This window comes from Candoia aspera, chromosome 2 (assembly GCF_035149785.1).
Source record: "Candoia aspera isolate rCanAsp1 chromosome 2, rCanAsp1.hap2, whole genome shotgun sequence".
NCBI lineage: Eukaryota > Metazoa > Chordata > Lepidosauria > Squamata > Boidae > Candoia > Candoia aspera.
In genome coordinates, this window is record NC_086154.1 from 229,503,746 (window position 1) to 229,528,496 (window position 24,751).

The 24,751-nt window shown below is 38.8% G+C and overlaps 1 protein-coding gene across 1 annotated transcript in view; it reads left to right on the forward strand.

The window, feature by feature from the left end:
- Positions 1-24,751, forward strand: part of EDIL3 (EGF like repeats and discoidin domains 3) — a 263,167-nt gene that overhangs the window by 84,017 nt on the left and 154,399 nt on the right. The window contains exon 2 of the mRNA XM_063295452.1: positions 5,524-5,649. Within this exon, the coding sequence (XP_063151522.1) occupies positions 5,524-5,649 (126 nt within the window). The remainder of the gene's footprint in view (positions 1-5,523; positions 5,650-24,751) is intronic.

Below are 24,751 nucleotides of genomic sequence, written 5' to 3' on the forward strand. Positions count from 1 at the left end.
GGTTGCTCAATTCCCAAACAACTCTGGGCAGTTTCCCAAACTAAAAGCATAATAAAAAATACACACCATATCAAGCTCTCTGTGCAGTTTCCAGTGCATTTTTTTAAAAAAATAATAACCTCAACAAAATATTCCAAAAAGTTGTGTATAATGCACATCTGGCATAAAATAAGAACAAGCTTTTTAGAAATGAGAAATCTGGTGTTCATGTACTTTCATATCCACCAAGATTGCTTTGCTGCTGCTGCCTAGCACAGATCTACTGTATAAATGAGCAATATGAATTCAGTAGCATCCTCTAATGCCCAAGTTTCCTAATTTAATTTTAATCAAATTTTCCATATCGGTTTGCACAAGCAGTATCTTCTTTGACATATTAATTATCAAAACTGGTAGGAACATAATTCCCAGCATCCCATATCTATATCGGTAATAACTGGGTCCTCAACATCTTTTCTCCTGGTAAAGAGATACCAAATTGATCCTTAAAGACTGCCCTTTGGCCACCTTTATTCCCGAAAGTATGCTATGAATAACATGAAACCTGCCCAGAGAACATTAGGATAGAACAGAAAAACAGATGCTTTCAAATATGGAAAGCCAGGTCATTGGTTCTCTGCTTGAACCAACATGTAACTTGCTCAGATGCTTAACTGGCAGAATAGGATACACAACAAGCAAGAAGCAAGGTTACCCAGGTCAATTTTCAAAATGACTTATTTGCCTAACACCTGGCAAAGTGAACGTAAATTTCTTTTCCATCCCATTCATTTGGAAAAGTGTTGGCTTCATTGCAATCTTTCTTAATGCTGAAATTGTCACATTAGAATTGTTGCTTTGTAAATACAGTAGATGTACTGATGCTTGGATAGATGTGATTTGTTTCTCCCCTCCAGCTGCAATATTTTATAATACCTCTCTGCAGAGCCAGGTAACTATGACTGATTGATTGATTGATTGATTGATTGATAATGGCTATCAAGTCAGTGTTAACTCTTAGTGACAACATAGATAGACCTTCTCCAGAATGATCATCTCCACTCTAAATTACATCCATCCACATTGTTGCTGGTCATCCTTTTCTTCTTTTTCCTTCTACTTCTTTCAGCATTATCTTTCTTCTCTTCCCTCCCAGTTGTCAAGGGAACTAGGTCTTCACATAATATCATAATTTCCAAAATATCCAAATATTGTAATTTCAGCCTGGTCCTTTGTGCTCCAAGTGAGAACTATGGATTGATTTGTTCTACGATCTATTTGTTTGTTTTTCTATCTATCCATGGTATTCTCAAGAATTTTCTCCAACCCCAACATTCCAAAATGTCAATACTCTTTGAAGTCTAACTTTGTCCATGGAGCATCACAGGGAATATAATTGCCTATACAATTCTGAACTCTGTAGGTATAGTCACATTATACTCAAACTAATATCTTTTCTGCAGCCTTCATTGCTATCTACTACATGCTAGTTTGCATGTTTCACTTTGTTCAAAGGGGTCCATGGCACAAAAAGATTAAGAACCACTGTCTTAGAGGAAATTCTAGAGCTACTGTGCACATTATATAAACAGCCCCATAAAGTGAGAAAAAAAATAGAATTCCATGAAGTATGATGTCAAGGGAATGTTTCTACCTTCACTTGAGAGTGTACCTTATGATTGGGCTAATTAATGACAAGAAGGTGGAGTTAACCAAGAACAGGATTTCCTTCATAACAAGAAGCAACCGTTTGGGGATTTGAAGAGACCTATACTGTAGCATCAACCAAGGAAGTTCTAGAACATCAATATTTATATAAAAAATCCAATTGCATAAAAGTCCATAATCTTATATCCACTTATCAGGGAGTCAGTCCCATTCAGATGAGTAAGATGATTCTTGAGTTGACTTGTGTGTGTGTGTGTGTGTGTGTGTGTGTGTATGTGTATGTATGTATGTATGTATGTGTATATATATATATATATATATATATATATATATATGTGTGTGTGTGTGTGTGTGTGTGTGTGTGTGTGTATATATATATATATATATATATAAAGTGCCCTTCAAACTGGACTCAATCTGGTAACTTTATAGTCATCTCTAAGTCATTTTCCTGGAAATGATTTGCCATTACCAGCTTCTGGGATGCATGCATGCATTCATTCATTCATTCATTCATTCATTCATTCATCCATCCATCCATCCATCCATCCATCCATCCATCCATCCATTCATTTTCTATCCCACCTTTATTATTTTTTTTATAAATAACTCAAGGCAGTGAAAATACTTCCTCCTCCTATTTTCCCACAACAACAACCCTGTGAGGTGAGTTGGGCTGAGAGAGTGACTGGCCCAAGGTCACCCAGCTGGCTTTCCTGCCTAAGGCGGGACTAGAACTGTCAGTCTCCTGGTTTGATGTTTTTGATGACTAACCAGGTTTGGTCCTACTTAATATTTTGAATTCAGCCAAGATCAGCTAGATGCAGCCACCCAGCTAGGCTGACATATATAAATAGAGATTTAATATAAAGAGATTTGTGAGCCTGTACAGAGATATACACAGCACAAGAAAAGAATGTTTTCATTCTCTACTGAGGGATAACTTGACTACAGTGTTGTATGTTCTTCATGAAAATAATTATATATCTGCTACTCGATAGTTGACTTCATCTTTTTTCTTTTGTTATGGTCTTTAATAGTTTGAATAAGGCAATTGTCTTGTTCTGATCAGGAACTCCAAAAGTAGACAGACCCAGTGGCAGCAGCTAATGGATTTTGGTTGTGACTCAGTCTTGACCATTGGTTTCTAGTAGCTTCAGTGCCACTTGTTTAAAGAACATGATCAGCTCCTTCTATTTGAGTCCAGGGTGCTCTCATAATAGGTTTCCTGGTAGATACTTTTATGCAAAAAAGAATGGTATAGATTTTTCATTTCATGGAAAGGATAGCATCACACCTTAAACAAACAAACAAACAAAAAATAGAAATATTTATTAAAAGAAAACAAAAAAAAAATCACTTGGATATATTTTATAATGGTTTTGCCAAGCAAGTATCTAAACCTTATTTCTTTCTTAAGACCTCTTTAGCTGTATTTATTCTGAAAGGCTAACAAACTCAAACTTGAGGAGAGAGGTTGTGTTATAGCTGCTGGATAACCATCTTTTGTTAAACTGATTGCTTGCTGTTAGAGAGAACTAGAACCCAACTGGGGTGATGGGACATTTGGATGGATATTTAATGACCTGCAGGGTTGAAATCTTAGGTATATAGTCTGTTTGGAGAGGGAGAAGCAGAGAGTTTGAATGTATCCGGACCTGATGCAAGTTGTGTTGGAAGCTAGGGAGATACATAATGTTATATTGAAATCCATATTGTTGCTTTGAAAATCCATTTCTTCTGCTTTTTGATGTTGTTTTTACTAGGCTTTGCTTGTACATTGGTAAATCAAACCATTATTCAGAGAAACCATATATCTCTGATGCACTTTCATCCAGAGGAAATCCAACTCCTTAGCAATACCTCTATATTTCTTAGCAATCAGACAAATGAGGGACCAATAAAGAGTATGTTTGTTTCTGTTCTAAATAAGAGGAAATTAATTTTTAAAATGACATGATTAGCAGTATATGATAGACGCATACATGAGGAGAGAGATTTAGTTGACATACTACATGAGCTGATTTCATTATTATTAGGATATTATGAAATACAGGGTACAGGTATGACAGAAAGAGAACTATTAATCAGATGGATCCCTGAGTACTTAATGAAAGTCCAGTGAAATCAAATGGATGCTATTCTAATAGGTGTTGTCTAGATCATACTCTGCTTCACAGCTTTCCAATTTGAAATGCTAGAATCAGAAATGCCTTGTGTATATTCTGAAGTAATATGTCATATTCTGGACAAATATATTACATTTTGTAACAGACCAATTTGTCAATATACAATCTAGCAGATGAGAGGTTACAAAATTTGACCTTTAGATTACAACACCTCCCACCCTTTATACTTAAAAATCAAGTTTCCATTCATTGTTCCTTGTCTACATTAACAAAAATGCAAAATACTTATCCAAAATGTCATATCTTTGATGACTTAAAAAAAAAACCCAATTCAGTATGGCTATTGAGCATAACAGGTGGGAATTCTGGGAGTTGCTGTTCAATATACAAGATGGAGGAAGGCTACAATAGGACCTATTTCCTAAGTATACAAATGTATGATGTCTTCCTGATTGAATAAACATTTTTTACCACTAGTTCCCTGTATCAGCAATTAGGAAATGTTTGGGGCTGTACATAGAGTTCTTGTGAAAAATAGTTTAAAATAAACATATTAGATTTTAAAAATTGCAGCTAAGTTAGATGGTCTACCTACTAAACAGGAGTTAATTAATTTGTGCAAATTTTGTGGGCATCTGCTAACGCAGAAGCTTCATTTCTAACACCTATGTGTTAATGTCATCTTCAGGGTAGATGTGGGGAATGTGATCAGCTGCTCACATCTTTGCTTCTGTATGATTGATATGCCCTACCTGGAGATATTATATGCGAGAAAGTTCTCTGCAAAAGTTCTCATAGATGTTCCCCATTTGAAACTGCCAGTCAAGGTCAACAGTATAGACTAAAAGAACCAAAGGTTGATTTGACATAATTATATCCTATGACAGAGTATTCCCATAAGCAGTTGCTTTCATTCTGGCTTTTTCTCTGAAGATGACTTATGTTGTTCATAAGGCAACAGTGTGCTTCTTCCTCTCATGGGCCTATGTAACTCATGTAATTTATGAATGGTGTTATGTTTTTAAGCGAACTGCACCTTAATTGTTCAAACATATATCTTTCTAATCTAACAAGGCACATAAATTTTATTGAACTACAAAAAAACTCAATTTGCCATAGAATGCTAAGTGTTGGAAATGTAGGCTGATAATGTCAGTAAACATCTTTCTTAGTGTTGAATAGAGAAAAAGAATACAAGAAAAACATATTTGAACAACCTATAATTCAGGATTTCCTTTTAAAAGACACTTATAAAAGGATGCATCTGAAAGTCTTCCTATTTTCTTTAGGTCTGACTAAAATATTATCTATAGTATTTTACTGTTGCTGACGGATGCTTTGGAAATTTGTATTTTCCCTTTTTGTAGGAGCTTTGTGGGAAAAATATTGGATGCTGTCCTTTCTTCTTGTTTAGCAATATCCCTTCTATCAATCCTCCTTATACTAAGTTGGTAGTATTTTACATTTCATCCCTAGTATTCAACAGATAGTACTTGCTCAATGGTACAGAACAAAAAAATAATCAGAAGAAGAATACCTCTTTTTAACTTATAGCCATTGAATGCATGGCTTTCAAAAGAGATTATTCCTATTAAACCCTTAACAAAAAAACTATTGGAGGAGCCCTATAGAACAGTTTTCTTGTTGTTAAAATAGGAAAATAATAAACTTATCCTGGATGCTTAGTGAACATATATTTATTGTATTGTTTACCATACAATTGAGCAATTCTTTCTTTCACTTACAGGGGATGCATGTGACTCTAATCCTTGTGAAAATGGAGGCATCTGTGTGTCTGGTTTGGATGATTTCTATTCTTGCGAATGTCCTGATGGCATCACAGATTCCAATTGTTCTAGTGTTATGGAGGTTGGTAAGTGCAAATAAAACAAACAAAACCCAAAAATGTTGATATGCATTAATAATTTCTAAAATATAAAAGCATAAAGTTTCCTAATCTTTCTTGCAATAACCAAGCCATAATCTTCATTCCGAATGGTTTAATTTTAGTCTTTGTTTACTGAATGCATATTTTCCTGCATTGGATGTCCTACTGGTTTGATAACAGTGTACTTCTATCATTTTGATTGAAATAATCTGTATGTAGCTCTTATTAACATGACCTTAATAAGTAGCAAAGGAGTCATGCATGGTGTGTGGTGAATCAACATGCCACTGCCACATGACTACAAAGAAGATCCATTGGTACATGAATGTTTTCAAAGAAGGCTAAAATATTCTCCTGAGAATGTTACCATAGATCTGTACCTACTAGTGGAAATTATTTTGATTGGCTTCACATGGATGGCATAATGTGAAGTGGGGCCTTTAGTGTATTATCATTTCAAAGATCTCAGAAGTTACACAGACTACATATACCAGTTATCTGGAGCCTGCAGGCAGTATCAAATTTTGAAAATTATTTTAAAGTTATTTTCTATCTATGTCCAGTAAATCTTGTTTTGTCTGTAAATCTCATTCTAAAAACATAACAGAACAAAATCATATATTTTTTTTCATTCTACACTATTGGAGTTGTGGGTTGTTGTTGTTTTTTACACTATTGGAGAAAAAAGCTATATGAAGCTCTAATGTCCAAATCTTGTTCCAGATTTGGGCACAGAGTTGAATTGGGCTATCTTTGGACCAACAAAACTGACCTGTTTCTAGACTACTGACACCCCTAATTTGTAGTCATTTGATGCTCATTTTTGTAGGCACTTTGTTTAGCATAAACACTTCTTGAAAGCATGTTTCAAATACGTTTCATTTCAGGGCTTCTCCCTCAAATGCAGTTGCGTTTTGAACATTACATTTTCTGTATCTTTTTTGAATCACAAGTCCACCACAAAATTCCTGATGGTTTAGAATTTTCTGCCTTCTGGTGTAGATTTGAGGAAGAGTGTAATTGGGCTATATCTCTCTAAAGATTAAAATCAAAGGCATTTTTCCTCTATGACCATACTACCCTCTCCCACATATGGAAAACGGGAGCAGTTTGTGTGTTCTTTGCTGGATCAGACTTTGTAATCTCAATATAAGCACAAGACCAATAAAGTCAAGGTTATTCAGCAAGCACTATCTCAGTAGGCATGCATGCTTAAACAAATAAAGCAATATGAAGTATTCTTAAAACAATTCTAGGCCTGAGAATCAGATAATTATCAACATTGGTTAAAATGGAATTCTGATAGCAAAGCTATCAACAGTTAACAAAACCAGTGCAGATGTGCTTTTTGGGAAGAGTGGAAGTACTTGGATTAGGCATTGCTCATGTTTCTATTTCTTTATTTTGGAGTTGATTTTTTTTATCATCTACTTAACACAGGCACTCTAGAGAAACATTTAGCTGAACAAGATTGGTTTTGCAGATAAAGAAACTGCATCATCAGTCCCATTTGATTCATTCAAAAATGGCTAAATAGATTGTAATTTAACATGAGAGCCCTAATGCTTTCAAAACAAGGCATTTTAATTTTAGCTCCTATTTGTTGGCACAAAAAAAGAAATAAGTAGCAGCAGCTGCAGTGACTCATTGACACACTGGTTTAGATCAGTAGCGACTGAAAAGTAAGGGATCTGTCATGTTTTAACCAGTAACATCTTTTAGGTTAATATAAATGATATGAGAGTTGGAAAATGATTATGGGTAATTTTCAGTTTAGTATGTACCCAGGACACTCCCAGTCAGTCTGTATATTCAGATCTGAGCAAGCACACAAGCCACTTAGTTCAGTCAGCAAATGCACACAGCTTGATATTTATTAAACATCACAAACATTAAAAAAAAAAGTTAACTGGCAAAATAGGACAAAAGTCAGATAAAAGCAGGGAGAGAGAAGGAATATATGAACAACAGGCAAAAATGTACAGTATCTAAATATCCAAAGCCACAGAACTTTCCAGAGCCACTGTAACAAATACTGTTGGGTAATTAGCACAGACAGTCCTAAAGAGACCAGCAGCAAACAGACTGTTTTTATCTTCCCTGTGTTTCTAGGAAGGCTATTATACAAACTTACTTTACCTTCTACCTTGCCACTTATTTCTAAGCTTATACTATGCTGTCCAATATTTATACAAACATCCATGTCTATGTGTTTGTGTTTTTGTTTTAATGCATTCAATCATGTCCCATTCTTGGAGACTGCCTGGACAAGTCCCTGCACTTTTTCTTGTCTAGATTTTCAGAAGTAGTTTACCATTGCCTCCTTCCTAGGACTGAGAGAAAGTGACTGGCTCAAGGTCACCCAGCTGGCTTTGTGCCTAAGGCAGGACTAGAACTCAGTCTCCTGGTTTCTAGCCTGGTGCCTTAACCACTATACCAAACTGGTTCTCTTCTATGCATACATCTTAGTCCTAAACAGTCTATACCAGAGTTTCTCAAACTTGCCAAGTTTAAGAGGCATGGACTTCAGCTCCCAGATTTCCCCAGCCAGCATGCTGGATCGAAGTCCACACCTCTTAAAGGTTGAGAAACATTGGTTTATAACAATCCTATTCTCCTTTGTTGTCTGAGCTTACAACAAAGTCTTTAGCTACCATTCAGCCACCTTCAGATTGGCTTCTATTGCTGTCAGCTGCTGTTGAAGCATTAGCTTGGCAGTTTCTCAGCCTGTTCTGGGGTAAGAAAAGGAAGGTGCTCTATCAGCTGCTAGCTGTAGCTTCTCAGCATTTCTGCTGGAGTGGTGAAGCTGCTGGGCTGTGCTTCTTTCAGCTTGTCTGCTTCTAGTTTTCTGAAGTCCAAGCCTGCTCCTCTCCTTTACCATTAACTGCCTGTTGAGTTGATGGCTGTGAATCCCTCCTTTCTGCTCTCCCACATGACACAAATCCTCCTCCAAAACACACCTACACACCCACCCTCTGGTGCTCTCAGTGTTTCTCTTTAATAATGGGGAACCAGGTGTGGTGCAATGCTCTCTAGGCTGCCTTAAAGTCCCAGGGGAGAAAACAAAGAGAAAGAAGAGGTCTGCAAGGCTTTTGTTCCACAAGGTAATTTGAAATTGACCTGAAAGGTCTTGACTTTTAGAGACATTTTCCCTCAGAAAACTTCACTGGCTGGCTTCCCTGAGATTTATTTCGAAAGATTTGGTTGAAGCTGTAAGAATAAAAGACTTTATTAAGCCAAGCTACTTTCCCACACAGAGTGCCCAGCTGTGCCCGAATGACCTATTCTTTCCTCCCCTTCCCACATACATAGACACACTCTACTTTGCAGACTGAAGTCTATTACAGATCTGCAGGAATTAACATGGCATGAAAAGACTAGAGATTATTACACTGTACTATACTTGGAAAGCAGGTTAGAGTTTCATTAAGCCTCTTAGAGCATATGGTCTCCAGTTGTCAGGGCTAAATGTTAATACAATTTATATGATTGTTTAATGCTGGAAAGCTTTTGACCCATTTACACAGGAGTGAAATATCCAGATTCCAGCCTAGTAAAAGTAGTTTCAGTTTCCTATTGTTCATTTTAATATGTTGTGGCTGCACCAGACTTTTGACCTCTTTGGACATTTTTCCCCCCACTGACCAGGCAAAAGCGTGTCACTGAAATTAAATGAATTAACAGAAAACTTATTAGGACTAAGCAGTCTAGAAGAATGCTTTATTGATATATTGCAGATCATGATGCAATTATCACCCTGTCAAATGTTTCCAGGCTTACAGGCAGTGATTAGGAAAAAAAGGAGTTTGATGAATGAATTAAAAACAAAATCAATCAAACCCAAACATTATTTATTTATTTATTTATATTTATCAAATTTTATCACTGCCCATCTTCCTCTCTAGGAGGGACTGAGCAGTTTTCAATAAAATAGAATTAAAAACCAAAACAGTTATAAATACAATAAATACAATAAAAATAAGAATGGAATGGAATCAAGCTGGGCAAGAGTTCTTTATCAGACTGTGAGTATAGTAGATCCATCAGAAGTCACTCTAGGGTGCTAGCCATCCCCAAGTATAGCTATTCCCCCTTCCATTCCAAGCCTGCTGGCAAAACCAGGTCTTTAATCTTTTTCGAAAGTCCAGGAGTGAGGGGGCCTGTCTCACCTCTGGGAGAAGGATGTTCCAAAGGGTGGGAGCTACTACAGAGAAGGCATGCTTCCAAGACCCCACTAGATGAAATTCTTTTAGGGATGGGGTCCGTAACATGCCCTCCCTGCATGACCGGGTGGGGAGGATCAATGTAATCGGGACAAGACAGTCCCTCAGATATCCTGATCCCATGCCATGTAGGGCTTTAAAGGTAATAACCAACACCTTGAATTGGACCCGGAAGCAGACTGGGACCCAGTGCAGCTCACACAACAAAGGTGTTACATGTGCAAACCTTGGCACACCCAGGATTGCCCGTGCACCTGCATTCTGGACTAGTTGAAGCTTCCAGATACTCTTCAAGGGTAGCCCCATGTACAGCGCATTACAGTAGCCTATATGGGAGATGACCAGGGCATGAGTGACTGTTCAAAGGGCCTCTTGGTCCAGGAAAGGGCATAACTGGAGCACAACCAGAAGTTGCGCAAAGGTCCTCCTGGCCACGACTGCCACCTGCTCTTCAAGCAGGAGTCATGAGTCCAGGAGGACCCCCAAGTTACACAACGGGTCTGTCTGGGGCAGTGCAACCCCATCCAGCACTAAAGATGACAATTTCCCAGAACCCGGGGTGCCATTAATCCACAGCCAGGGTTCAGTCGAAGCCTGTTGTTCCCCATCCAGACACCCACAACCCACAGGCACCTGGCAAGGGTGGTCACAGCATCACTTATGTCACCTGGGATGTAGATATATAATTGAGTATCATCAGCAAATTGATGATACCTCATTCCGTGGTGACAGATGATCTCGCCCAGAGGTTTCATGTAGATGTTAAATAGCAAAGGAGAGAGAACCGAACCCTGCGGCACCCCACAAAGAAGGGGCTGCAGGCTGGATCTCTCACTCCCTATCAACACCAATTGGGACCGGCCCTGGAGAAAGGAGGTGAACCAGCTCAAGACTACGCTGCCCACCCCCAACTCCCTGAGCCGACCCAAAAGAATACCATGGTTGATGGTATCGAAAGCCACTGAGAGATCAAGAAGACCCAGGATGGACACACTCCCTCCATCCCACTCCTGCCAGACATCATCCATAAGTGTGACCAATGCTGTTTCCATCCCATAGCCAGGCCTGAAACCTGATTGAAAGGGGTCTAGATAATCCGTTTCATCCAGGATCCTCTGGAGCTGTAATGCCACCACTTTCTTGACCACCTTCCCTAAAAAGGGGAGGTGGGAGACTGGATGAAAATTGTCCAATATAGTAGGGTCCAGCGATAGTTTCTTGAGGCGGGGGCACACCAGCACCTCCTTAAAGTCTGCTGGAAATACCCCTCTCTCAAGGATGCATTTACCATCTTAGGGAATTTCCTTATTCCCTAAGATGTACTACTATTGTTGGCTGGAGATCACACTTCACTTTTTTAGGGAGTAAAAACTGCAGTGGGTGGGATGGTGAGAACTTTAGGACAAAGTGCAGATAAAATCTCTGCAGTGTATCCCCAAATATTCAGTCCCAAGGACCTGGCCAGTAGGGACAGATCCCTGATCCACACGTTCTAACTCTTCCTTTCTGTGGTTCTTGAGGTGATTAGATTGCTGCAGATTATAGCTATTTAAATATTTTGCCAAAGGCTAGTAAAGAATGTGGAGAAGAGGATTAATGTGTCAGTCATGCCTTCTGATTAACTGTCTCTTGGAGTCTAATAGATATTCTTGTAATGCATTTTTGCTTTACTTCAGACTTCAGTTATGGTCCCAGGGTTATATCCAATGTTGGTTCAGTGCTAGCAGAAGGTTATTTCACTCACACAGGCAAAACACCAACTTTTTTTTACTGATTTTCTTTTACTTTTATGCAATATCCTATCCTGTTCCAAAGCATTCTCTTAACTCATAGGGTTTGCATTTGGATGAAGTTATAGGGAGCTGCAGTGGATGTGTTTGGCTGGGAAGATTTGAATATCTTGTTGAAATAGGTTTGTTTCTGCTAGAGCAAACTGCTATTGGATACATTGTAGTTCTCTATTTCTGCATTCTGTGGTTAAACACTGAGCCATCCATTATTAAGGTATTTTGCTGTTTATTCATTTAGTCGCTTCCGACTCTTCGTGACTTCACGGACCAGCCCACGCCAGAGCTTCCTGTTGGTCGTCAACACCCTCAGCTCCCCCAGGGACAAATCCATCACCTCTAGAATATCATCTATCCATCTTGCCCTTGGTCGGCCCCTCTTCCTTTTGCCTTCCACTCTCCCTAGCATCAGCATCTTCTCCAGGCTGTCCTGTCTTCTCATCATGTGGCCAAAGTATTTCAGTTTTGCCTTTAATATCATTCCCTCAAGTGAGCAGTCTGGCTTTATTTCCTGGAAGATGGACTGGTTTGACCTTCTTGCAGTCCAAGGCACTCTCATAATTTTCCTCCAACACCACAGTTCAAAAGCATCGATCTTCCTTCTCTCAGCCTTCCTTATGGTCCAGCTCTCACAGCCATATGTTACTACGGGGAACACCATTGCTTTAACTATGCGGACCTTTGTTGTCAGTCTGAGGTCTCTGCTCTTAACTATTTTATCAAGATTTGTCATTGCTCTTCTCCCAAGGATTAAGTGTCTTCTGATTTCCTGACTGCAGTCAGCATCTGCAATAATCTTTGCACCTAGAAATACAAAGTCTTTCACTGCTTCTACATTTTTTCCCTCTATTTGCCAGTTGTCAATCAAGCTGGTTGCCATAATCTTGGTTTTTTTGAGGTTTAGCTGCAAGCCAGCTTTTGCACTTTCTTCTTTCACCTTCATCATAAGGCTCCTCAGTTCCGCTTTGCTTTCAGCCATCAAAGTGGTATCATCTACATATCTGAGATTGTTAATGTTTCTTCCAGCGATTTTAACTCCCGCAAGCCTAGCATGTTGCATGATGTATTGTGCATACAAGTTGAATAGGGAGGGTGAGAGTATACAGCCCTGCCGTACTCCTTTCCCAATCTTAAACCACTCCGTTCTGTGGTCTGTTCTTACTGTTGCTACTTGGTCGTTATACAGATGCCTCAGGAGGCAGACAAGATGACTTGGTATCCCCAGGCCACTAAGAACTTGCCACAATTTGTTATGGTCCACACAGTCAAAGGCTTTAGAATAGTCAATAAAACAGAAATAGATGTTTTTCTGAAACTCCCTGGCTTTTTCCATTATCCAGCGGATATTGGCAATTTGGTCCCTAGTTCCTCTGCCTTTTGTAAACCCAGCTTGTACATCTGGCAATTCTTGCTCCATGAATTGCTGAAGTCTACCTTGCAGGATCTTAAGCATTACCTTACTGGCATGTGAAATGAGTGTCACTGTTCGATAGTTTGAACATTCTTTAGTGTTTCCCTTTTTTTGGTATGGGGATATAAGTTGATTTTTTCCAATCTGATGGCCATTCTTGTGTTTTCCAAATTTGCTGGCATATAGCATGCATTACCTTGACAGCATCATCTTGCAAGATTTTGAACAGTTCAGCTGGGATGCCGTCATCTCCTGCTGCCTTGTTATTAGCAATGCTTCTTAAGGCCCACTCAACCTCACTCTTCAGGATGTCTGGCTCTAGCTCACTGACCACACCATCAAAGCTATCCCCAATATTGTTATCCTTCCTATACAGGTCTTCCATATATTCTTGCCACCTTTTCTTGATCTCTTCTTCTTCTGTTAGGTCCTTGCCATCTTTGTTTTTGATCATACCCACTTCTGCCTGGAATTTACCTCCGATGTTTCTAATTTTCTGGAAGAGGTCTCTTGTCCTTCCTATTCTATTGTCTTCTTCCACTTCCGCACATTGCTTGTTTAAAAATAATTCCTTATCTCTTCTGGCTAACCTCTGGAATTTTGCATTTAATTGGGCATATCTCCCCCTATCACTGTTGCCTTTTGCTTTCCTTCTTTCTTGGGCTACTTCTAGTGTCTCAGCAGACAGCCATTTTGCCTTCTTGGTTTTCTCTTTCTTTGGGATGTATTTTGTTGCCGCCTCCTGAACAATGTTGCGGACTTCTGTCCATAGTTCTTCCGGGACCCTATCTACTAAGTCCAGTCCCTTAAATCTATTCTTCACCTCCACTGCATATTCCTTAGGAATAGTAGTGAACTCATATCTAGTTGATCTGTGGGTCTTCCCTAATCTCTTTAGTCTGATCCTAAATTGTGCAAGAAGAAGTTCGTGATCTGAACTACAGTCAGCTCCAGGTCTAGTTTTTACTGACTGTATAGATGTCTGCCACCTTTGGCTGCAAAGGATGTAGTCAATCTGATTTCGGTGTTGTCCATCTGTGGAAGTCCATGTATAAAGCCGTCTCTTAGGTTGTTGGAAGAGAGTGTTTGTTATGCAGAGTGAGTTGTCTTGGCAAAATTCTATCAGCCTATGTCCTGCTTCGTTTTGTTCTCCCAGGCCATGCTTACCTGTAATTCGAGGTGTCATTTGACTGCCCACCTTAGCATTCCAGTCTCCTGTGATGAAAATAACATCTCTTTTAGGCGTGTTGTCCAGTAGGTGCTGCAGATCCTCATAGAACTGCTCTACTTCAGCTTCTTCAGCATCTGTGGTTGGGGCGTATATTTGGATGTTAGATGGCTTGCCCTGAATTCGAATTGAGATCATTCTATCATTTTTTGGGTTGTATCCAAGCACTTCTTCAGCCACTTTACTATTAATTATGAAGGCTGCTCCATTTCTTCTGTGGTCCTCTTGTCCACAGTAGTAGATCTGGTGGTCATTTGATGTGAAGTGGCCCATTCCAGTCCATTTCAGTTCACTGACGCCCAGAATGTCTATCTTTAATCTTGACATCTCACCAATAAGCACATCCAATTCGCCCTGGCTCATAGATCTTACATTCCAGGTTTCAATGGTGTGTTGATCCTTAGAACATCAGGTTCGCCGTTCACCACCAGCACCGTCAGCCGCTAGCCGTCCTTTTGACTTTGAGCTAGCTGCATCATCACGTCTGGGGCTAGTTGACCTCATCCTCTGTTCCTCCCCAGTAGCACTTTGACCATCTTCCGACCTGGGGGTCTCAACTTCCAATGGTATACCGACATATATCTGGTTGTACTGATCCATCTGGTTTTCACGGCAAGAATACTGGGGTGGGTTGCCATTACCTTCCCCAGGGATCACATTTAGTCTGACCTCTCTGTCATGACCTTCCCATCTTGGGTGGCCCTTCACGGTTTAGCTCATGGCATCATTGAGGTGCTCAAGCTCCTGCACCAGGATAAGGTAATGATCCTTTGCTGAAGTATTAAGGTATAAGGATCCATAAATTAATTCATAAATAAATATTCTTACCCAGAACAATATATGATACCATTCTGGATTTGTTCTCCTCCATCCCCTGTTGGTGTACAGAATACAACCACCACTCTTTACCAATTCATAGTACTATTTTTTTTACCAGCTACAAAGAGCAGCAAAATGTCCATGGGATCTGTTTGTATATCAGTTTTGTTTTGTTTTTTAAAAAAGATTTCTATTTATTTAGTGTTAGTTCTGAAGAATCACTATCTATATACAGATTCTGATGATGTGATGTTGTAAGAAAAATGCATCTATGGTAAATATGTGTATACTGTGCATGCAAGTCTTCTTTTAATGAAGAGACACATAAACCTATTAGTTTTAAAATAGACTTTCTATAAAATGAAATAATTCATCTACCTGATGAAAATGTCATAATATCACCATTTTATTTCAGCATTTTGAATATATTTCATGTTTAGTTATCAAAGTGTTTTGATGTATTATTCTCTGAAAATACAAAGTAATTAACAGACTCCTGAAATGGAGGGGCTGTATTAACATTTAATATTTAACAAAATCTTTTAACAAGAAAATTTTTCATAGACACAGGTATATACAGATGCTTGAACAAGTACTGTTGGAATTTACATTATTTTTGTAAAGCATTTTAGGGAATGACACTCATAATTAATTGGGTTCTAATGCAACAGTTTTAACTTGGCATACTGCCTTTTCTGTCCAAAATCTCCTACAGTTGAAATGAGCTGTTTTTTTGTTTTTTTTAATCCATTTGCCTTATTTGGCACACCATGACATAGGAGCTTATAATACTAACCTTCTGAAGTTGTAGTCTGGAAGGAGCTAGGATCTGGCAGTGCTCTTCCTTAGGTGGTAAGGCATATTCTGCTAGTGCAGGGGATGGTCTTCTGGTTATGGCCACCATTAACAGCAGAAGGTACACAATTAGGTTTTCCAAGGATTGAGGATGGTTGGGGGTATGATCCAGAGTGCTATAGGCAGGAACGTCTACATAGGGGGGTCAAGATGAAGGCCACAACTGCTCATAATCTTGACTTTCAGATGCCCCTGGTTATAGGTCAGGTTGATTGAAATTATGGTAAGTCTTTCCTCAGGAATCCATGAAATTTGGTTACCATATTATTTTCACATTGTTATCAATGAGAAGGTAATTCAGGAAAAGTCCACAGCATAGGGTGGAGAAGCAGACATTGCTTCTTACTTAGCTCTAGCAAGCAAGGCTTCAAATGGGGTGGGCCATCCATTATACTGCTCATATGCACACCAAACACACTTGGGGATACACCTGTAGTGAATGGTGATCCTAATCAATGAATAAGCAAAGGACTAATCAAGTATCTATATAAAATGAAAGAAGTCAAGAAGAACTGAAGCAGGATTTGACTGAGAAGTGAGATTCTATTAAGAAAGCTGATAAACAGTTACAAGTAGTTTATATAGTAAGCTATTGTAAATTAACTATTTTTATTAACTGGAAGTCAGACTACGTTGTAAAGAATAATGGTGACATTGGAATTGGACAACATAATTTTTGGTAGTAAAGCACACCACAGACATTTGGGAAGCAAATTGTTTGGAAAGAACCTCCAGTTAGGTAAAAGGATGATAGGAAAAAAAAACCAGGTTGATAAATATCTGGGATATTATGGATTTATGGATGAATGTTATAGATAATTCAGCTTCAGAAAGATTAGGAAATTGATCTGCTTATCTGAAAAAATTTACCTATTTCTGTTCAGATATCCCATTTGATAACAACATAATTGTTGTACTTGTTTCAAAAAGCTTAGCAAAAGAATCAAATATACTTCAGTGTCAGTGAAGATTCCCCAGTCTGAAATGCAAGTAGAATGAAACAGACCCTCAATATACTGTAAGAAAACCTTTCAAGTGCTGAAAACACTCACCTAAAAGATGCTGTGTCCCAACTTATGAAAGCTATCACATAGGCATATCACAGCCAGGGGTGTCTCCAGGAAGGGGATCAAAAATGTCAAGATGGTGGCCGTGACTATGTGATCAAAGCCCTGCCTGCTTATTACACATGTTAAAAAGGGGCAATTCTTCTACTGCACAGTTGTAACTGCCACCTTAACTTTTTTGATCCCCTGCAGATTCCCCTGAACCACCAGAGGTCTTTAATTAGGTTTTTTTCTTGTTTAACAACAAGTCCATGATCTTTTCCACACTATTTGCAGAAAGTGATACCGTCTTATTTGTTCCCTAATACTTTGTTTTAATGAAGCTACATTAAATAGTGTACGTTGTGGAAAGGTGTTGCACACATTCTAAACCTACATGGTAAATAAAATTGATTTTATGAAGAGGACCAGGGAAATATGGATACAGAGATGGACTTACAAGCTTGACTGAGATGGATTTCCTGACACTTAACAGGAAAGAAGAGTTCAGTGCAGCTTAGAGCTTCCAGGTCCATGATTTGAAATGAAGGGTCAAAGCCTTAGTTTTCTTCCCTCCAGGTTTTCATGGGGAAGATTAAATTCTTGAACTTAAGACCAATCTCAAGAGGGGAAGCTGTTGGGTTGGGTTACGTGGGTTAAAGCCAGAGTGGGCATCTTCCATTCCTTGATCTGTTTGCATGCATTTGCCAAACTCACAATCTTTTCACCTTCATATACAATAAACATCTGCAAGATGGGAAAAGGAAGGGCCAGTTGCCTCTTTTCAGATAAGCCATAGTCCTTCTGGAAGCCAAGAGGAAACAAAATGTATAGTCATATTTCTACCCCTTTGATTTAGTAAAAGGGGATTGCTCTTGCTTGTCTGTCTTTTTAGGCAGTGAATGAACAGTCCTACAATTATAGGCACAAAGCTGCATGGAGAAGGAAGACCTTTTTATTTCCTTTCTTTGGTGGAAAGTAACTGCAGCTTTTGGCATAGATATGACTGGGAAAATGTAACAGTTTATAGCATTTCTCACTACAATTTTACTATTATTTTTTTTCTGAATTTCTAAGCATTTTAAAAAGTTATTGTGCTGTTGCATGCAGTAAAGTCTATCATTGCTTTACACATGGGAGGACACTGTAATACAGAACACATGGCCGAAAGACTATGAGTTATGCCAACCCTGAAAAATAGCTATTACTCTATACCCATGGGTGGGAGGAACAATGATGCATGACAATCCTACAGAGTAGACCAATGTTATTATTCAGGTTCCGAGTGTGCTGGTTATTTCTAAGGAATTATCATGGGGAAAGTCAATTGTAAAGCTGATGCAATTTATTAAATTCTGGAAGGTTTATTATCTATACTATTAACAGGATGAAGCCAAACTGCACATTTTCCTTTCTCTTACCTCAGGCCTTGATGCTGAGCCAGTTAGGCAAGTGGTTGCTTGGAAATTAACATTTTCTCCTGTACTATAGTAATAAACATAATCCCTTCTGTGAATCAAGCCTGGCTTTGTGGACATGCTCTTAAGGTTTGGCCAGGAAAGTTTACTAATTTGCCACCACCAACTTTTTGTTTTTCGTTTGGTTTGGTTTTATGGCTCCACAGCCTAAGCCACAGTCCTGAATGGTCTTCCAATCAAGTGCTAACCAGGTACAATCCTGGTTAGTTTTTCATGATCAACCAAGCAGGAACGTAGCTGGGTTTTATTACTACAAGTATTCTATTGAGAAGGTATCTGAGTCTTTTTGGGTACATTTAAAGTGCTTAGAGTGGGTTGCCACTTAAACAAAATGGTATATAGTTAAAGGAAACCAAAGAAAGTGTTATTTATTCAGTGATATCCTGCTTTTCCCTATAGACTGATACTCAAAATGGCTAGCAATTCCTTGTTGCCTTTTGACTGATGAGGAGCACTTGTTTGTTTAATGTGGGTGAAGGATCAATTTGTTTCCCTTTATGCATGGTTGACAGTGGATGTTGTTTTAGAATGGAACAGCTTTCTTAGATTTCAACTCTTGAGGATTTTAGCCATGGGTGGAAACATATCATCTCAAACCCCAGCTTCAACCACTGAAAAAGATTATACCACTTTTTCAAAGTCAGAGGCCAGACTGCTCAGTCATCAGAATTACCAGAAATGGTAGACCTGTTCTATGACACTTTCAAGCCTTTTGAAAATTAAATGTGCAACCAGACATAAAATCTGCAGTTCCAGATATTTTTTTTTTTTTTACAAAACTGTACAAAATTGGAAGTAAAGCAAATTCCAAACCCTGACCACATACATACATACATCCTTTAAGGAGGCGCTGGTACACCCTCTCCTCAAGAAGTCATGGACCCTACCGTACTGGACAATTTTCATCCAGTCTCCCACCTCCCCTTTTTGGGGAAAGTGGTTGAGAAAGTGGTGGCGTTGCAGCTCCAGAGGGTTCTGGATGAAATGGATTATCTAGACCCTTTTCAGTCAGGTTCAGGCCCAGATATGGGAGAGAAACAGCATTGGTCGCAGTTATGGATGATCTCTGGTGGGAGCGGGATGGTGGCAGTGCATCCATCCTTGCTCTTCTTGACCTTTCAGTGGCTTTTGATATCATCGACCATGGTATCCTTTTGGGGCAGCTCAGGGAGTTTGGGGTGGGTGGCACAGTTCTGTGATGGTTCCCATCCTTCCTCTGGGACTGGTCCCAATCAGTGTTGATAGGGAGCAAGAGATCTGGTTGTCTCTCTGCTTCTCTTCAACATCTACATGAAACTGCTGGGTGAGAACATCTGTCAACATGGGGAGAGGTATCATCAATACGCTGATGATACCCAATTGTATATCTCCACCCAGGGTGAGGTAAGTGATGCTGTGACTGCCCTCTCTCGGTGCCTGGGGGCTGTAGGGGTCTGGATAGGGAACAACAGGCTTCAGCTGAACCCTGGTAAGACAGAGTAGCTGTGGGTTAATGGCTCTTCCATATCCAGGACTTTGTCATCTTTGGCTCTGAATGGGGTTGCACTGCCCCAGACAGACCTGGTGCAGAATCTGGGGGGTCCTCCTGGACTCATGGCTCCTGCTCGAAGAGCAGGTGGCAGCTGTGGCCAGGAGGGCCTTTGCATAACTTTGTGTTATGCACCAGTTACTCCCCTTCCTGGATCAGGAAGCCCTTCGAACGGTCACTCATGCCCTTGTTATCTCCCATATAGACTATTGCAATGTGCTCTACATGGGGCTACCCTTAAAGAGTATCCGGAAGCTACAGCTGGTCTAGAATGCAGCCTTGCAGGCAATTTTTGGTGCCCTTAGAATGGCACATGTAACACCTTTGCTCTGTGAGCTGCATTGGGTACCAGTTTGCTTCTGGGTCCAATTCAAGGTGTTGATTATCACCTTTAAAGCCCTACATGGCATGGAGCCAGGCTACCTGAGGGAACTACCTCTTCCCCGTTATGTCAACATGTCCCACCTGATCATGAAGAGAGGGCATGTTGAGGACCCCGTCAATAAGAGAATTCCATCTGGCAGGGTTCAGGAGGTGGGCCTTCTCTGCAGTAGCTCCTGCCCTCTGGAACATCTTGCCCCTGGAGGTGAGGTTAGCCCCATCACTCCTGGCCTTCCAGAGGAATTTGAAGACCTGGCTCTGCCACCTGGCTTGGGGCAGGGAGGGGAGTCATCATATTTGGGGATGGCTAATATCCTAGAGTGGTCATCACATACAAGGACTTAGCTATCATCTGCCATCTGGATTCTATTTTTATCTATAATTATTGTTTACCTGTAAATGTATTTTTAGATATCGTAGTTTTAAATATTGTAATTTTATTGTATATTTATTGTTTTATTGATTATTATTGTAAAGTACCCAGAGTCCCTCTGGTGGGAGGAGATGGGCAGTGACAAATTTGACTGATAAATAAATAAATAAATATCTTCCCATCTCCTCTGCCAAGACACACTTTACAGAATACAGGGCCATTCTCTGTAGAATGTTCACCAATGTTTCCAAGTTGAGTTGAGGGTTTGTTGTTCAGTAGTGGAACCTCTGGTTTCCATGCACTAGATTCCAGATTCATGGCTTGCTGCATCTGGCTTGGGTACCTACTCACCCTGGCCACCAGTCTCTACCAGAGTCATTAGGTATTGTGAGGCTCTGCTCTTATTCTGTACAAGTTGAAATGGACCAGAGGGAACTGCGAATAAATTTTTAATCACAAGTTTATAAAATTCAGCGAAAAGTTTTACTACTTCACTCCAACACTGCATTTTATCTTATTTCGAGAACTTTTGCAGAAGATTTATATATTTTTATATATAAATTTGTAATTAAATTTGAATAATAAATAAATACATTTTGGAACATATTGAATTTGTTGTACATAAGATTATGACATTTTCTATTATCGTCTATTCTGCTATGGGTAAAGAAGCAGCTGGATGACTGCTATTAGATACGGCATTAGGTATTGCCATTATGCCATTGATCAGTTTCAGGAAAAATCTCTAAGCAGATTCTTTATTTTACAAACTATCTTGTATTCAGTCTGCTGCTTTTATTATTTTTATTTTATTGTTACATATTTAAAATATTACTTTAATGTTTGAGAATTTTATTATTTTAAACTGTTGTAGACTAGACTGATTTTGAAAGGGTGTGTGTGTGTGTCTGTGTGTGTGTAGCTTTAATACAGAATAAAAAAGATGCAGACCAAAGGACATGGTTGTTGTTGTTTTTCTTTTCATGGTACATCAGAGAAATCTTCTGATGAAATGCAAAACTGTGTCCATTCACCCATTTCCAATCAGCATGGATGTATTCGGATTAAAACAAAAAAAGAGAAGTTGCCTGACCATACAAAAACTGTCATGGATTTGTATTTCTGATACAGCTCTTCACTGTGACCCATTTAACTCAGCCCTACTTTAAAAGAAGATGATTGTGTGTAAATAGGAGATGCATTATGATGTAATTAGGGACAGATTTCTGGTAAAGAACCTGAGAGCCTAAAATACTGTTTTTCTAAAGTCTGTCTTTCTCTCTGTCACACAAACACATAATACATGGAGAGAGAAAGATTTTTATGCACATGCACATGCAGATAGATAGATCATAGGTCAGTCTGCTCCTGTAGAGTTTGGTCTTCCTCCATTGCTCCCATCAAATACTCTGGCCCCATGGTGCCCAATGAACTGAGGCACCTTTGTGTTTCCTTGGTGGTTCAACATGGCATGGAACCATACATGTGCAGACATGCCCACAGCATACAGCTGTACATATATACTGTACATATACATACACACACACACACACACACAAATGAATGTTTGAATGTGTGTGCATATTTATAAGAGATATATAGTTTGGTGTAGTGTTCCTGCCTTAGGCACAAAGTCAGCTCGGTGACCTTGGGCCAGTCACTGTCTCTCAGCTCTAGGAAGAAGACAATGGCAAACCACTTCTGGAAAAAGCTTGCCAAGAAAACTACAGTCAAGAGTGTCTTGAAGACAACACACACACACACACACACACTTATAAATAAATAGTAATATTGCTAATGTGCTAATGACAACAATGATATTCAATATGGATCCATTTAATTGAATGAAGTAAACACCTGCAACCATTCAAAATATTTCTTAAAAACTGATGTCCTTCTGAATACAATATTCCTAAGAAAAACTGAACTTGGTATTTTTACTCAAGCAGTCACTAAATATGTGTAATATATTCTTTCTCCCTCTGTTTAATTCTTATCTATTTTTAATGCTTGTAATTTTGATCATATTTGCATGTTTCAATCATAGAAGGTGATTGCAATAAGATTTTATGCATTTAAAACTAATAACCAAATGTGCTGAATGTGTTACTATTAATAAATACATCACAATATTTGTCTAATCTGATGCCTTTTAAATGTTTTAGTAGACTGTAGATTAATTTAGAATATTAACCTACGGTTACTTGAATTTTAGTCATATTATGGATGCAATAGTATATAGTATGGAAATACCACCAAAAAATATGGGGGAAAATGCTTTTTTAGAATCTCAGTTTCAGGAATAAGCTTTTATCTTAAAAAAAAAAAACCTGCTAGCTCCGAGCTGTTCAGTTGGCACATTCTCGTGGCTGGCATACTTGCTTAGGGATGTCCATGAGAGGATGACTTCCAGGAAATGCAGAAAATAAAATGTTCCTCTTGGACATGTTCATGTCCCCATCCATTTCTTCTGTCATCCTCATCATCTCCTCCTCCTCCTTCTCCAGCACCACCGCTGCCTCCTTTGCTTTTCCATTGTATATTGCCTAAGTACTAACCAGATATATCCTTGTTTAGCTTTTCTGAGCCAATGTCAGCTAGATGTTTCCAAGTGTTCTTCACAGCATTTTGTGTAAATGCAATTTAAAAAAGAAAAAAAAAAAAACGTACAGAAACATATCTCAAGAACAGCTGTTTGGTATCTTTTGACTATATCTTTGACTTAAGATATGGTCAAAAGTTACCAAAGGTGTCTCCAAAGGTTAACCAAACAACTATAGCATTTGCTAAAATTAAATCAAGAGCAGAAACAATACTTGACAACCTTGTACTTCTATCAGGATAAGTGCCAATATCCAACATTTACAGACTCATCCAGTCATCCACTGTCCCTCAGTTCACTTTTTTATGATGATCTCTAGTTTCTTCCTTTCTTACGTTGTTCAGATATCTTTAATTAATACACAAAATAAACAAAACAAAGTATAAATCTCTGCATGCACATACTGTATTTTCTTTATATCTGGAAATGAAGGCTAATTTTTCGGAGACCTGTTATCAAATGGTATTAGAAGACAGACATAAAATATTACATGTGATGCTCTTCATACTTCAGGGTCTTCAAATGAACTTTATGAATGAAATCTACTGTTGTATTGGTGGATTTCCATTAAAACAACAACACTTTATATTATTTCCTGCAACTGTTGGTTCCCCAGATCTCCTACAGAGGACCTGTGGCTCTCTGAAGATTTTCTGGGGTGGCTGCAGAGTAAGGAGGAATTAATGATTATCCATACTAAAGTATGTATCTGAGTAGGGAAGAGGAGGGAGGTACAACTGAATACAACATCTAAATGTGTTGGTGAGAATATGCCTGAATTATGCAATTATAATTGTATAATTATAGTTGTCATCTCACTCATCCGAGTGAGATAGGCAGGAAATAAATTTGATATATACATACATACATACATACATACAGTGTGTACAGTATGTATGTGTGTGTGTGCATATGTGTGTGTGTGTGTGTATAATAAAAATTATGAATCATCAAGTTATATTTATTCAATTCTGGGAAGTGTAAGTTTAGAATGTTGACTCTGAGTTTTCCTATATCTCTGTATATAGTTTCCAGTATTCTGTCATCTCATTCCCACCCATTCATTAATGCCACCTAAAAGAATACATTTTCCTCTCCATGGCATTCATCCAGAAGACTGCAGTTTTTCCCAAGCCTAACTCTAACTCATCCCTGGTTCTTCCACTATTACCATTCAATGCAGCATAATATTCACCAATACCAGCCTACTTTCATATAGATCTACCACAACCTGGAAGACATAAAGTCTTACTTTAATATTTATACATAACAACCATTTATATATTTATATGTTTTAATCTTTTCATTCCTAGTTAAATGTACACTTTCACATCCCTGCATGTATTCATTAACTCT